This window comes from Lissotriton vulgaris, chromosome 6 (assembly GCF_964263255.1).
Source record: "Lissotriton vulgaris chromosome 6, aLisVul1.2, whole genome shotgun sequence".
Classification (NCBI taxonomy): Eukaryota; Metazoa; Chordata; class Amphibia; order Caudata; family Salamandridae; genus Lissotriton; species Lissotriton vulgaris.
In genome coordinates this window covers 86,556,942-86,569,909 of record NC_141694.1, presented here as the reverse complement: position 1 = coordinate 86,569,909, position 12,968 = coordinate 86,556,942, and the positions used below count along the sequence as shown (strand labels likewise).

General features: G+C 54.7%; 1 protein-coding gene across 4 annotated transcripts in view; it reads right to left on the bottom strand.

The window, feature by feature from the left end:
- Window positions 1-12,968, bottom strand: part of ABCC10 (ATP binding cassette subfamily C member 10) — a 450,580-nt gene that overhangs the window by 120,596 nt on the left and 317,016 nt on the right. For 2 of the 4 annotated variants that reach the window (XM_086925989.1, XM_086925987.1), the window contains one exon: window positions 9,134-9,414. The exons of the other annotated variants lie outside the window; for them this stretch is intronic. In XM_086925989.1, coding sequence (XP_086782115.1) covers window positions 9,399-9,414 — 16 coding nt within the window. In that variant the 3' untranslated portion in view covers window positions 9,134-9,398. Of the gene's footprint in view, window positions 1-9,133; window positions 9,415-12,968 lie in introns of those variants that run through there. 4 annotated transcript variants of the gene reach the window in all.

The window sequence follows — 12,968 nt, the reverse complement described above, 5'->3', positions numbered from 1 at the left end:
GAGGAAGAGACAACACTCCGGCCGCCCCCACTACCAGCACCACCCCCCCGGCCAACCGGGGCAGCACCCCGGCGCGACCGGGATACAGAGCCAATGTTACATGTCACCGATGCCAACGAGTAGGCCACTATGCAAATGACCCAAGCTGCCCGCAGTATCCGAGCCCAAGACCCCGCCAGGTGGCCGCCGCGGCACTAGGGGAAGAACAGATCTCCGAGGAACCAGAAACAGACGAGCAAGAGTATCAAGGGTGGGAGCCAGCCGCCATGACTCTCGCGTGCTTAGGGGGAAGAGACATGGTCCCGCGGGTCCCCCTACCCGCTAACACCCAGAAGTACAGCCAATGGGTGAGCATCAATGGACAACGGGCCGAAGCCCTTCGAGACACCGGGGCCAGTGTGACAGCCGTCCGCTGTCATCTGGTGACCCCAGAACAATATCTACCGGACATTCTCTGCCCTGTACGATCAGCCGACAACTCGGAGAGTCTGTGTCGGATGGCCTGCGTCCCCTTTGAGTGGGGAGGGGTCTCCGGCATGTTGAAAGTAACGGTCCGAGACGACGCCCCCGTGGACTGCCTCCTCGGAAATGACCTGGAAAGCTCCCCGTGGGCAGCCGTGGAGCGAAAAGAACACTTGGGGATGTTGGGCGTCCCAGACTGGGCGTGCGTCACCACCCGGTCTATGGCCGCCCGTGCCAACCATCACCCGGAAGAACCAGAATGGCCGGCGCCTCCGCCTCCGGTCGCCCCCGCCGAGACCCCCGACCAGGGCATCCCCCTCGAACCTGCTCAACCTTCCGACCTTGCTAATCTCGACCAGTGGGCTCAAGAAGGGGGGCCCACACAAGAACAATTTCGTCAGGAGCAGAAGACCTGTCCCTCCCTTGAGGGACTCCGACAACAAGCGCTCGCCCAAAGCGCAGGGGATACCTCCGGAACTCATTGGGTCTACTGGGACAATGACCTACTGTACAGCGAGCAACGAATCGCCGAGCTGGGGGCCAACCGAGTACTAGTGGTGCCACTCCGCTTTAGAGACTTCCTGCTAAATCTGGCCCACGATGTCCCCCTGGCAGGGCACCTGGGACAAGATAAAACCTACAGCCGCCTAGTGACCCACTTCTTCTGGCCAAAAATGAGAAACGATGTGCACCAGCATTGCCGATCTTGCCCCACGTGCCAAGCCAGTGGGAAGAGCGGCCGCAAATTAAAGGCCCCCCTGCAACCCTTTCCCGTAGTCACGACCCCATTTGAGAGGGTCGGAATAGACATTGTGGGACCCCTAGACCCACGTACAAGACAAGGCCATCGCTTCATCCTAGTACTAGTGGACCACGCCACCCGCTACCCTGAGGCTATTCCTCTCCGGACCGTCACAGCCCCAGTGGTCGGCAGGGCCCTGATGGGGATCTTCTCCCGTGTGGGGTTCCCCCGAGAAGTCGTCAGTGACAGAGGCACGAACTTTATTTCCAAATACATGAAGTCCCTCTGGCAACAGTGTGGGGTCACCTACCGCTTCACGACCCCCTATCACCCCCAAGGAAACGGACTTGTTGAGCGGTTCAATCGCACTCTAAAAGGGATGATCGGGGGATTGGAAGAACCCCTCCGTCGCCAGTGGGACGTGCTGCTGCCGTGCCTCCTCTTCGCCTACCGGGAGGTCCCACAGAAGTCCCTAGGCTTCAGCCCATTCGAGCTGCTCTATGGGCACCCAGTACGGGGGCCACTCAGCCTGATCAAAGAAGGCTGGGAGTTGCCTCCGGCCAAGAGTCCTCCAGATGTCTTCCGGTACCTCCTCACCCTCCGCAACCAGTCCCAGCGGTTCAGAGACCTAGCGAAAGCCAACCTAGAGGCCAGTCAAGAGGACATGAAGAGATGGTATGACCAGAACGCCTCATCTATTGAATTCGAGCCGGGGCAACAGGTCTGGGTAATGTCCCCCACAGAACCGTGCGCTCTCCAAGACAAATGGACGGGACCCTTCAAAGTAATCGAGCGCAAGGGACCCGCCACCTATCTGATCGATATGGAGTCCGCCCGGAATCCGCTCCGAGTCCTCCACACCAACAGACTGAAACCCCACTTTGCACGAACAGAACTCAGCCTCTTGATGGCCACAGACAACGGGGTTGAGGACGACTCCGAGCCTCTCCCTGACCTCTTGCGGACCCAGGAGCAAGACGGCTCCGTGGATGGGGTCCGACTCTCGGAGACCCTCTCCCAGGAACAACGCCAAGAGTGCCAAGCCCTCCTATCACGGTTTGCCAGCCTGTTCTCCCTCACCCCAGGTGTCACTTCCTGGTGTGTGCACGATGTGGACACCGGAGACAGCCCTCCTATCCGCCACCGGGCCTACCGCGTACCTGATCGGGTACGGGCCTGCATCCAGGCGGAAGTAACTAAGATGCTCACGCTCGGGGTCATCGAGCCCTCCGACAGTCCATGGGCCAGCCCGGTCGTACTGGTCCCCAAAGCAGCCGCCCCCGGAACCACACCCGAACTCCGGTTCTGTGTCGACTACCGGGGCCTGAATGAAGTCACCAGAACGGACGCACACCCCATCCCCCGGGCAGATGAACTGGTCGACCGAATGGGCGCTGCCCGCTACCTCAGCATCTTCGATCTAACGGCAGGATATTGGCAGATCGGCCTCACACCCCGAGCACAAGAACGTTCTGCCTTCTCCACCCCCGATGGCCACTATCACTTCACGGTCATGCCCTTCGGCATGAAAAATGCCCCAGCGACGTTCCAACGGCTCGTCAATCAGGTCCTGGCGGGGCTCGAAGAGTTCAGCGCCGCCTACCTGGACGACATCGCTGTGTACAGCCACCACTGGACCGAGCACCTCCACCACCTCCAAGCAGTGTTGCAAGCCCTTCAGCGAGCTGGCCTCACGATCAAGGCCAGCAAATGTCAAATTGGACAAGGGTCAGTGACCTACCTCGGACACCAAGTGGGAAGCGGTCTAGTGGCCCCTCTTCAACTGAAAATTGCCGCCATCCAGAACTGGCAACCCCCTAACACTCAAACTGAGGTGCGAGCCTTCCTGGGCCTCACGGGCTACTACCGAAGGTTCGTGAAAGACTATGGTACCATCGTGGGGCCTCTCACCGAACTCACGTCGAAAAATCAGCCCAAGAAGGTGAACTGGACCCCAGAGTGTCAAGCGGCCTTCGAACAGCTAAAGGCCGCCATGTGTTCCGCTCCTGTACTCCAGGCCCCAGACTACAGCCGGGAGTTCGTCGTCCAGACGGATGCCTCCGACCAGGGCATTGGGGCGGTCCTGTCCCAGGTGAACACCGAAGGCCTTGATCAACCGGTGGCCTTCATCAGCCGGAGACTCCTACCACGGGAGCAACGCTGGAGCACCATAGAGAGGGAAGCCTTCGCTGTGGTATGGGCCCTCAAGAAGCTCCGACCCTACCTTTTTGGCACCCACTTCAGGGTGCAGACTGACCACCGACCCCTGCAGTGGTTGATGCATATGCGGGGGGAAAACCCAAAACTGCTACGCTGGTCCATCTCCTTGCAAGGTATGGACTTTACCGTTGAACACCGGCCTGGGTCTGACCACGCCAACGCGGATGGCCTGTCCCGGTTTTTCCGCCTCGACGAAGAGAGTCCCCAAGAGGATGGGTAACTCTCCCCGCCTTCAGCTGGGGGGGACGCATGTTGGACAGGCCACATGACGGGCCGCTCTCCCCCGGCTCGACCAAGCCCGAGCCAGTCATACAAGCACCACACACCACCATTGCACGTCCTACGTCCCCTCAGGGACACCTGCCCTCGAGCATGATAACCTCGTGGGTCCGATCCACGGCCGACCCACGCGCCCAGCCCGGGCCGCCATCTTGGACACTTCGCCACGAGGCCGCCTGGCCCCCGATCGACCTCAACCCTGGGCCTAGCCCGGCCTCAGACATTCCGGCACCACCCTCCACCCAGGAGGCGAGCGAGCTACTTGGCCAGTCAATGGGAGAAAGAGGTGTCGATGGTTCTCCCCCGGCCAGTGCCGCTCGCCCATCGCCTCCCCGGGCGCTGGCTCCACCCCCCTGCTGGGTGTCTGGACTCCCTCATCCCGGACCTCCCGACCTCCAAGTGCGAGGGTCCGGACATCAAAGCACGCCAGCCCTATAACTGGGGCAGCTCCAGAACAGGAAGGCAGTTGTATCTTGGAGTCGAGAGACGAAAGAAGAACTCATCCTGGACGGACCACTGGCGCTGCCGTAGCTCTGTCCTGTGCACCATCATCCTGCCTGTTGGCGCTGCCACAGCCGTCGTAACCTTCATCCTTCACCGTCGTCCGGATCTGCTGGCGAGGCCGCGGACCGTTGTAACTGTCATCTGCATCGGGACCTGCTTGGCTTCTCCACGGCCCGTCGACCATCCTTCATCCATATCGGGACCTGCTTGGCTTCTCCACGGCCCGCCGACCACCCTTCATCCATCTCGGGACCTGCTTGGCTCCTCCACGGCCCGATCAGCAACCACGCCGAGCTCGAGGATTGAGAGCTATTGAACTCATTGGTAACTAAGACTGTCCCGCTACCCTTTTCCTCAACCAGAGATCAGAACCGAGGGGACCCCCGAGTCCAGACCTCCTTGTATTATATCAACGTAACCTAAGAAGTGCATATAAAATCTCGTTAACCTTCAATCTTGTGTGGTGTCCGTCTGTGGGGGGGAAGTTACTTATCTGTACAGTCGTTGGAGACGGCTCTCCCTGGAGACCTCTCCCCGTAATCTCGGCCGACCCTCCCGGTCCGTCTAACACACCCATTGACCAAAGGACCCCGTCCCCTGCCCATGCATGTGGCCGTGGCCCGCAAATGTTTTCTCCGCAGCCTGAAGCTGACGCACACTACCAGACCATATGCTCCTGCCCTCCCCCTGCTGGGCACCCCCAGGAGGAGCGGGATGGTTACGCCGCGCAATCTGGACCACTGGGTCACGGCTGGAGTAGAGACCATGGGTGACCTGTATGTTGACGGGGCCCTGCTCTCATTCGCGGAGTTATCTGACACCACGGGACTCCCGGCCGGGCAGTTCCTACTCCATGCGTCGGTACTGCGGGCATACACTGACTCCTGGGGTGACATCCAGGATGAGCCGCCGATGCACCACCTGGTCCAATATCTACATGTAATGGGCAGAGGCTCGCACATCACGCATTGGTTAGCGCAGGCGCTTCTCATCCACACGCAAACACCCACACAGCAGATTAGGGCTAAGTGGGCGGCGCACCGTGGGAGGGATTGGACGGATAAGGAGTGGAACCTGGTACTAGCTAGCCCCGTAAACATCCCCCGCAATTCCCGCTTCCGCATCATCCAACTGTACATATTGCACCAGGCATACCTAACGCCAGATAGAATAAACAGATACTTCGCGATCGACACTGCCGTTTGTCCCAGATGCGACCTGTTGGGCGCAGATATCCTGCACATGCTTTGGCACTGCCCAACCCTGACCACGTACTGGGGGGAGGTGACCTCACTCCTGAATCACAGCACGGGCCCGGGCCTGCCGGACACGTGGGAGGCGTGCATTCTCGGACTCTATAAAAGAACCAAACTGAACAAAACACAGGCACGATTCTGGGATTTGGGCCTCATCACGGCCAAACGGCTGCTTACGCGACACTGGAAACGGCGGGAACCGCCTACCCCAAAACACTGGTTCACATCCTTTACAAACTGGGCCAGGGCGGAAGGCACGGCGCTCCATCGGGAAGAAATAGCGGGTCTGCGGCAGTTCCCGATAGCACAGCTCTGGGATGGCATCCTGGGGTCCATGCAGGGGGAGGGCACTGCCAGAGGGCTCACGTAGAATAAGTGAAACCGGAGGTGGGTCACAGAGGCTAATGCTGTATCGCAGGAACCACCGCAAGCGGCGCCCCCCCCCCCCCTGACACAGACAAGAATCAGCCAGCGCGTAGACCTCGGATACGACCCAAAGCCCATGCGGGCGCCCATCAGCGGCCATTGCCCAGCAGCGCGCCCCAAGCACAGAGTTGCTGACATCGCCCCCGCAAGCACACTCCACCGTCCCCCCCCACCCACTTTCACATATATGTTTGCATGTTTGCAGTATCGGACCCCTGCTCACAGACGGTGGCCTCTCTGACCCCCCGTGTTGAAGTGGGTAGGAGCCGCTGGCGGCACTACAGACGGCGACTGCAGGCGTAGACGCCGATAGCCACACCGACAGCGAGGCTCCTCCACCTGATTGCAACATGCTCCACTAACAAGGCCGGCGACCGATGACACACCATGGCCCACAGGGGCTGTCCCACTCTAAGTTCAGGCACACTTGCGCACACACACCTCTGACCTCCAGTTGCACTGTAACAGCATCGGCAAACAACACACCGATCAGAGGTGGTTCCTACTAACACCGTGCAAGTGGGGCGGACTTCGAGTGGGGAAGTCGCGATAGGAACATTGGGACATACCGATACGAACTGTTTTGTTTAGTTTGCCGATTTCATGGCTCAGTTCTAGAAAAAAAAAAGAAAAACAAGGCGTCATTTATGGACTTTTCCTTTCTAGACTTACGAAAATGTGACTATCTTATCCATGTCCTAGCACACCGGGGACACAAGGGACGCAATGACATGCCCTTTTATGATGGCCCACACCCTCACGATTCACCGTTCATTTGCAGCCGGCCCGCAGGGTTGTAGGCTTTGCTATATGTACTGTACCTTTGAACATTAATAAACGTCTTAAAAAAAAAATAAAAAAAAATCTAGACAAATATATACTACTTGGGGCTGCCAGAAATCATGCTGGCCAGACTCCAACTTCTTCAAAATATGGATTTCAGACGTCTGGCCATGGCAGCTTGCGCTGGTAGCCAACTGGAAAACAAATTGAATTCAAATCTCTATGCCTAATTCATTGAGCGTTTCAAGGCACAGGAGCACCGGCCTTCATACCCGCATCACACGCTCCTTTATATGGCAATGGTTCTTTGTTTCAAGCATCCTCGCCTGGAAGGCAAAACCTTTTCTCCAATGGCACCAAAACTCTGGAGCAAATTACCAATCTCCCTTTGCTTCGTTTCTAATCATAGCCTTGACAATCCACCTCTTTCTTCAAATTTGTAACACTCCCATTTAGATGTATTTCGGTGCTAGCACGGAGATAACCCATGTGGTGAATTTGCGCTGATTAACAAGTGACGTACCTTCGGTAACACCATTTCTGATGGATACTCTATCTACCTGCAGATTCCACACATTAGAATATTCCCCAGGCACCAGTCTGGTTGTGGAAACCTTTGTACAACAGTGCTCCAGTGCGCTGCTAGGTGGTGCCATGAGGCTCCATGTTGGCTCCGTACCTCCTGGAACGGACAGAGCAGAGCCGCATATAAGCACCACTACTGCGCATTGATGTTAGTTTCTTATTTCCCTATCCGCGCACTCAGACACAGAGCAAGAACAATAGTTGGCACCAATGAGCTGATCTCCAAATTGGGGTCTTTTTAGATGTTAAAAAGAGCCACTCCACAGAGCTAGGAGTCTGCAGTTTGATAGCGTATCCATTAGAAAGAGTATTACTGAAGGTAAGAAACTTGTTCTTCTGATGGATTCTTCTGACTGCAGATTCTCACCTTGAAATGGATACTAAGGCATTACTTCCCCAGATGGGGGGTCTGAGGAGTGGGCTCAAACCAAAACGTCCTTCAGGAGTAGATAACATTTCCTCCCCCACCCCCAGACCTGCTGTCAATACAGTAGTGCTTGTGAATGTATGCACTGACACCCATGTTACAGCCTGGCACATGTCAAAGAAAACAAGATGTCATGAGCTAATGAAGGTGGACAGCCTTAGCTCTGGAGGGATGGCCTCTCACAACTTCAAGAGTGCATAGTAGATCTTGTTGCAGAGGACTAATTGCCTCAATAGGATCCTCTTCTGCACAGCTTTCCTTCCCTTAATTCACCCTGGGAAACCCCTTAAAAAGCTGATCGTCCAGTCTATAAGCTTAAAGTCCCTTTGGGGGTCCAGCCAAAGGATCCTCTTTTTTTCGAAGGGTGGAACAAACAAAGCAAGCAGGACGATGGATTGCCCACTGCGAAAGGGAGTAGTGTATGGTGGTTGCACTGAATGTGCTTGTAGTTCACTCGAGCAACAAATTGATGTAATCGCGATGAGAAAGAATCTTAAAATGTAATAAATTCAGCGAGCAACTACGCATCAGCTTGAAAGGTGTACACATGAAAAATGTCAAGACCAAGTTAAGGTCCCAATGTGGAGTCACAAAAGGATTGGGAGGGAACATGTGTCATCATAAAAAATTATTTATTCGATCAAATTGATGACCATAAAAGCACACATAAAATATGCGTACAACATACAAAAATGAATCCTCAATACACAATTAAAAGTTACAGCATAAAAAGCCAATTTAAACGGTAGCTCCCCAAAAAGGCCACAACGAACAGATACAGAGAAACTTACGGCCAGATTCATGAAAGACCCGTTTTGCGAGTCTGAAATAGCGATTCATAAGGAATTGCTATTACAGACTCGCAAAACGGGATTCATGTAGGAATCGCAAAATTAAATGCGATTCCTACAGATTCCTTATTTGCGATTAGAAAATTGCTAATCGCAAATAAGGAATAACTCCCCATTCATTCCTATGGGCCAAAAGGCCCATAGGAATGAATGAGGAGTATTCCTTATTTGCGATTAGCAATTTGCTAATCGTAAATAAGATATCGATTTGAAGGGTGCCAGGGGTGTCCAAAAGACACCCTGTAGCACCCTTTAAATGCAAATTTCAACAGGTGTTGCGCACACACATGTCCAAAGGACATGTGTGTGTGTAACATGCAACTTAGAAAAATGCTTTTAAAAGCATTTTTCTAAGTTTTCGCTATTTACCACGAGGTTTGACTTCGTGGTAAATAGCGGCCGAAAATTGCGAATTCGCAATTTTAAAATGTTTCAAGAATAGCATTTAAGGAATCTCTAATAGAGATTCCTTAAATGCTATTCCTCGCAAAATTGAGATTTTCTAAATAGCGAATTTTACATTTGGGATGATGAATCGAAATTTGCCTAGCTTACGTAACGGTAAGTTTCAATTATATTAAGGACACGGAGGCGAGGATTATGCTATATCTTCCTTCGCTTTATTAACATAAAGACTCCACAGCAGCTTAGGAAAAGATATATGATAGTAACAAAAAATGCTTTAAGGCCTAAAGCATTTGACGGAACGTTCAACAGATCAAAACAACAACTCCCAAGAGTCTCTTTGTATAATGACAGTCCATAGTCCTTCCACTCTGTCCATCACCGCTATAAACCCGGCCTTCTCTTCCTCTTCCTCCTCTTTCTTCGCGCAGATCACGCCTGAACCTCATTGATTCTGCTTAGCACCCTCGTTGCCTGTCGAAAAAGAAACAGCGTAAGCGAGGTGGCCCAGGAATGCAACAATAAGGCGAGGAGCATTCAGTGACTAATACAGCACAGACAATGTAAAGGAAAACGCTTTACTTACTGCCATACGGGTGGGTAGAGACACCACTGTGTAGCCTGGGTGGGATAATCCTCGCCTCCGTGTCCTTAATAGAATTGAAACTTACCGTTACGTAAGCTAGGCAAATTTCGATTCTATGTCAGGACCGGAGGCTTCAGATTATGATAGTTTAAAGCTTACTTACCACCAACTGGGCCAAATCCACCACCGGCTTAAAATAAAACCTCTTAAAGGTGGAATCCGAGGACCAATCCGCCGCTCGCATTAGGTCCTCCAAGCGAGCACCCACCGAGAACGCCTTAGAGGCCATGGCCCCTCTGGCAGAATGTGCTCCAAAGAGAGTAGTATTGATGCCTGCTTCTTGCATGACCCACCGCACCCACCGAGCAATAGTGGGGGAGGAGACAGCTTTGTGTGGCTTCCGCAGAGCAATCAACAACTGACGTTCGCCCGGGGGGCGCAAATCCAAGGTCAGATCCTCATATGCTTTGAGGCATTGCACAACACACAACTTAGGAGTGTCAAGAAAAGCTGGATAGGAAATGGATCGCGACGACGTTTTGGTGCGTCGACCCACGGTAAAAGTGACCCCATCCGGGGAAAAAATGCGTGCAGATATATCCAGCGCGCGCACGTCAGAGACGCGTCTACAAGAAATCAACATGGCCAACTTTGCCGACAGTTCCTTAAGAGACAGATAGGAATTGGCCGGCCAGGACAAGAACAAGTTCAGAACCAAATTGACGTCCCAAAGGACGGAGTACCTGGGTTCAGGAGGCAACGCGAGACGAATAGCCCGCAGAAGCCGGCAAACAAAAGGATGCTCCCCTACTGGGTGGCCATCGATGTTGTCATGGCCTGCCAAAATCGCCGAGCGAATAGCATTGATCGTTCTATAGGCCAAGCCCTTGTCGGCTAGGTGAGCCAGGAAATTCAGCACGGGAACGAGGCCTGCGACCAAGGGATCCAAATCCCTTCGTAGACACCAACGCATCCACTTAAGCCAAGCGGATCTGTAGCGCTTCGTCGTACTATCAGCCCATGCTTTGGAGAGCAAGTGTTCAGCAGACCCCGAAAGGCCTGGGAGCGACCAGCGTCTCCTGAGAGCCTCCATGCCACGAGGCGGAGAGAGCTCTGCGTGATGAGAGGATGCGGTTCCCGATCCGGATTTGTCAGGAGCAGAGGAAACAGGGGGAGTAGGATTGGAAAATCCCAAGAAAGTTCCAGAAGAACCGGAAACCACACTTGAGACCTCCAGAGCGGTGTAACCAACACCAACTCCGCTCCTTGGCGGCGTATTTGGGCCGCCGCTCGCATTATCATGGAGAACGGGGGAAACGCAAACGGCTGTTCCCGACTCCAATCCTGTAGAAAGGCGTCCGTGGCCTCCGCCAGAGGGTCCGGCCTCCAGCTGAAAAAACGCGGCAGCTGGTGGTCGAGACGGGACGCAAACAGGTCCACTGAAAAAGGACCCCAGAGAGTCTGTAACCACCGGAAGACCTCCGGATCCAGTTTCCACTGACTGGCGTCCCTGAGGTGTCTGGAGTGCCAATCCGCTACCTGGTTGGCCTGACCCGGTAGATATTCCGCCGTCACCGCAATGTGACACGACAGGCAGTAGTCCCAGAAGTCCTTCGCCAGATCCGCCAAAGCGCGGGAACGAGGACCTCCTAGATGGTTCACATAACGAACCGCCGAAACATTGTCCATCCGTAAAAGGACACAGGCCTTGACCGAATCCTTGGTCCAACAACGGACTGCGAAGGAGCCCGCCAGGAGCTCCAAACAGTTGATATGCAATCGTTGTTCTTCTGAAGACAAGGCGCCGCCGGTGGAAAAATCCCCGCACCGGGCGCCCCAGCCCGACCTGCTGGCATCGGACTCTATGACTAGGTCCGGGGCCGATCCGAAGATCGCCCGACCATTCCATGCCTCCATGTGAGACAGCCACCAAGACATTTCCTCCTTCACCTTTTCCGTGAGGGGAACCCACTGATCGTAGCTCATTCCACCACGTAGGTGTTGCGCCTTCAGGCGTTGGAGCGCCCTGTAATGCAGGGGGCCTGGGAAAATCGCTTGGATGGAGGACGACAGAAGTCCTACCACCTTGGCGATATGGCGCAAAGGAGTGCGATCTTTGGCGATCGTCTGCCGGAGCAGGTGTCGTATTTTCGCGACTTTCCGACCCGGCAGGCTCAAGACAGCCTGCACCGAGTCCACTACGAAACCCAGGAAGATAATCCTCTGAGTGGGAACCAAAACCGACTTGGAGCCGTTGATAACGAACCCCAGTCTCTGAAGAAGGTGCACGGCCTGCCGAAGCTGGCCCGCCAACACCTCCGGGCACTGCCCCATGAGGAGGGTGTCGTCTAAGTACACCAACATTCGGACCCCCTGACTCCTGAGAAACTCCACTACCGGGTGGAGCACTTTCGTGAAGCACCAGGGGGCCGACGACAGACCGAACGGTAGCGCGACGAACTCGAACACCCTGTCGTTCCATATAAACTGAAGGAAACGACGATGCGGGGGGTGGATGGGGACGACCAAATAGGCATCCTTGAGATCCAGTCTCACCATCCAATCCCGAGGGAGGAGTACGTCTCGAAGGAGGTGGATACCCTCCATCTTGAAATGTCGATAGACCAACCACCCGTTGAATTCTTTGAGATTGATCACAGGTCTCTTGCCCCCATCTGTCTTGTCCACTAGGAAGACATTGCTGAGGAAACCGTTTGGATGGCGGGTTGATAGGCGGATGGCCCCTTTGCGGAGCAGTTCCGAGACCTCTCCGTCTATCAACCGCGCGTCGGACTCTGAAAACACCATTGGACGTGGGGGCACCGCTTGCGTGGGCTGGTCGTAGAACTCTATGTGGAACCCACGTACAGTTTGCAAGACCCAAGCGTCGGCAGTGAGCAACTCCCACTCCTCGTAAAAGGTTGCCAACCTCCCCCCAATCGGAACTTGATCCAAACAGAGTACCCTTACCGGAGGCATTTCCTTATCCAGAGTTCTTCCTGAACCCTCTGCCGCCGAAGCGCTGCCCTCTGGTGGGGTAGAAGTTGTTAAAGTTTGCTGAGGTCTGGTATTGGCCTCTGCCGGAGCCTTGTCCTTTATTGTTGGCTTGCTGGCCACGGCCGGTCGCGCGGCCCCTACCGCGACCGGCCCCTCCGGAGAAACGTTGGTGAAACACCCGTTTAATGCTGGATTGAGCCTTGTCCAGCGATGTGAACGTGTTCACGAATTTGCCCAGCTCTCTGATAAAGGGCTCGCCAAAGAGGCCACCCTGGGCAACAGCACCCGCCTCAGACGAGGCCAGGTCCCCCAACTTCGGATCCAATTTAATCAAGAGCGAACGCCGCCGCTCAGTAGACAGTGCGCAGTTGGCGTTGCCCAAGAACACGATCACCCTCTGGGCCCAATTAGAAAGCACCTCCGGAGAAATGACGGTGCCATTTGC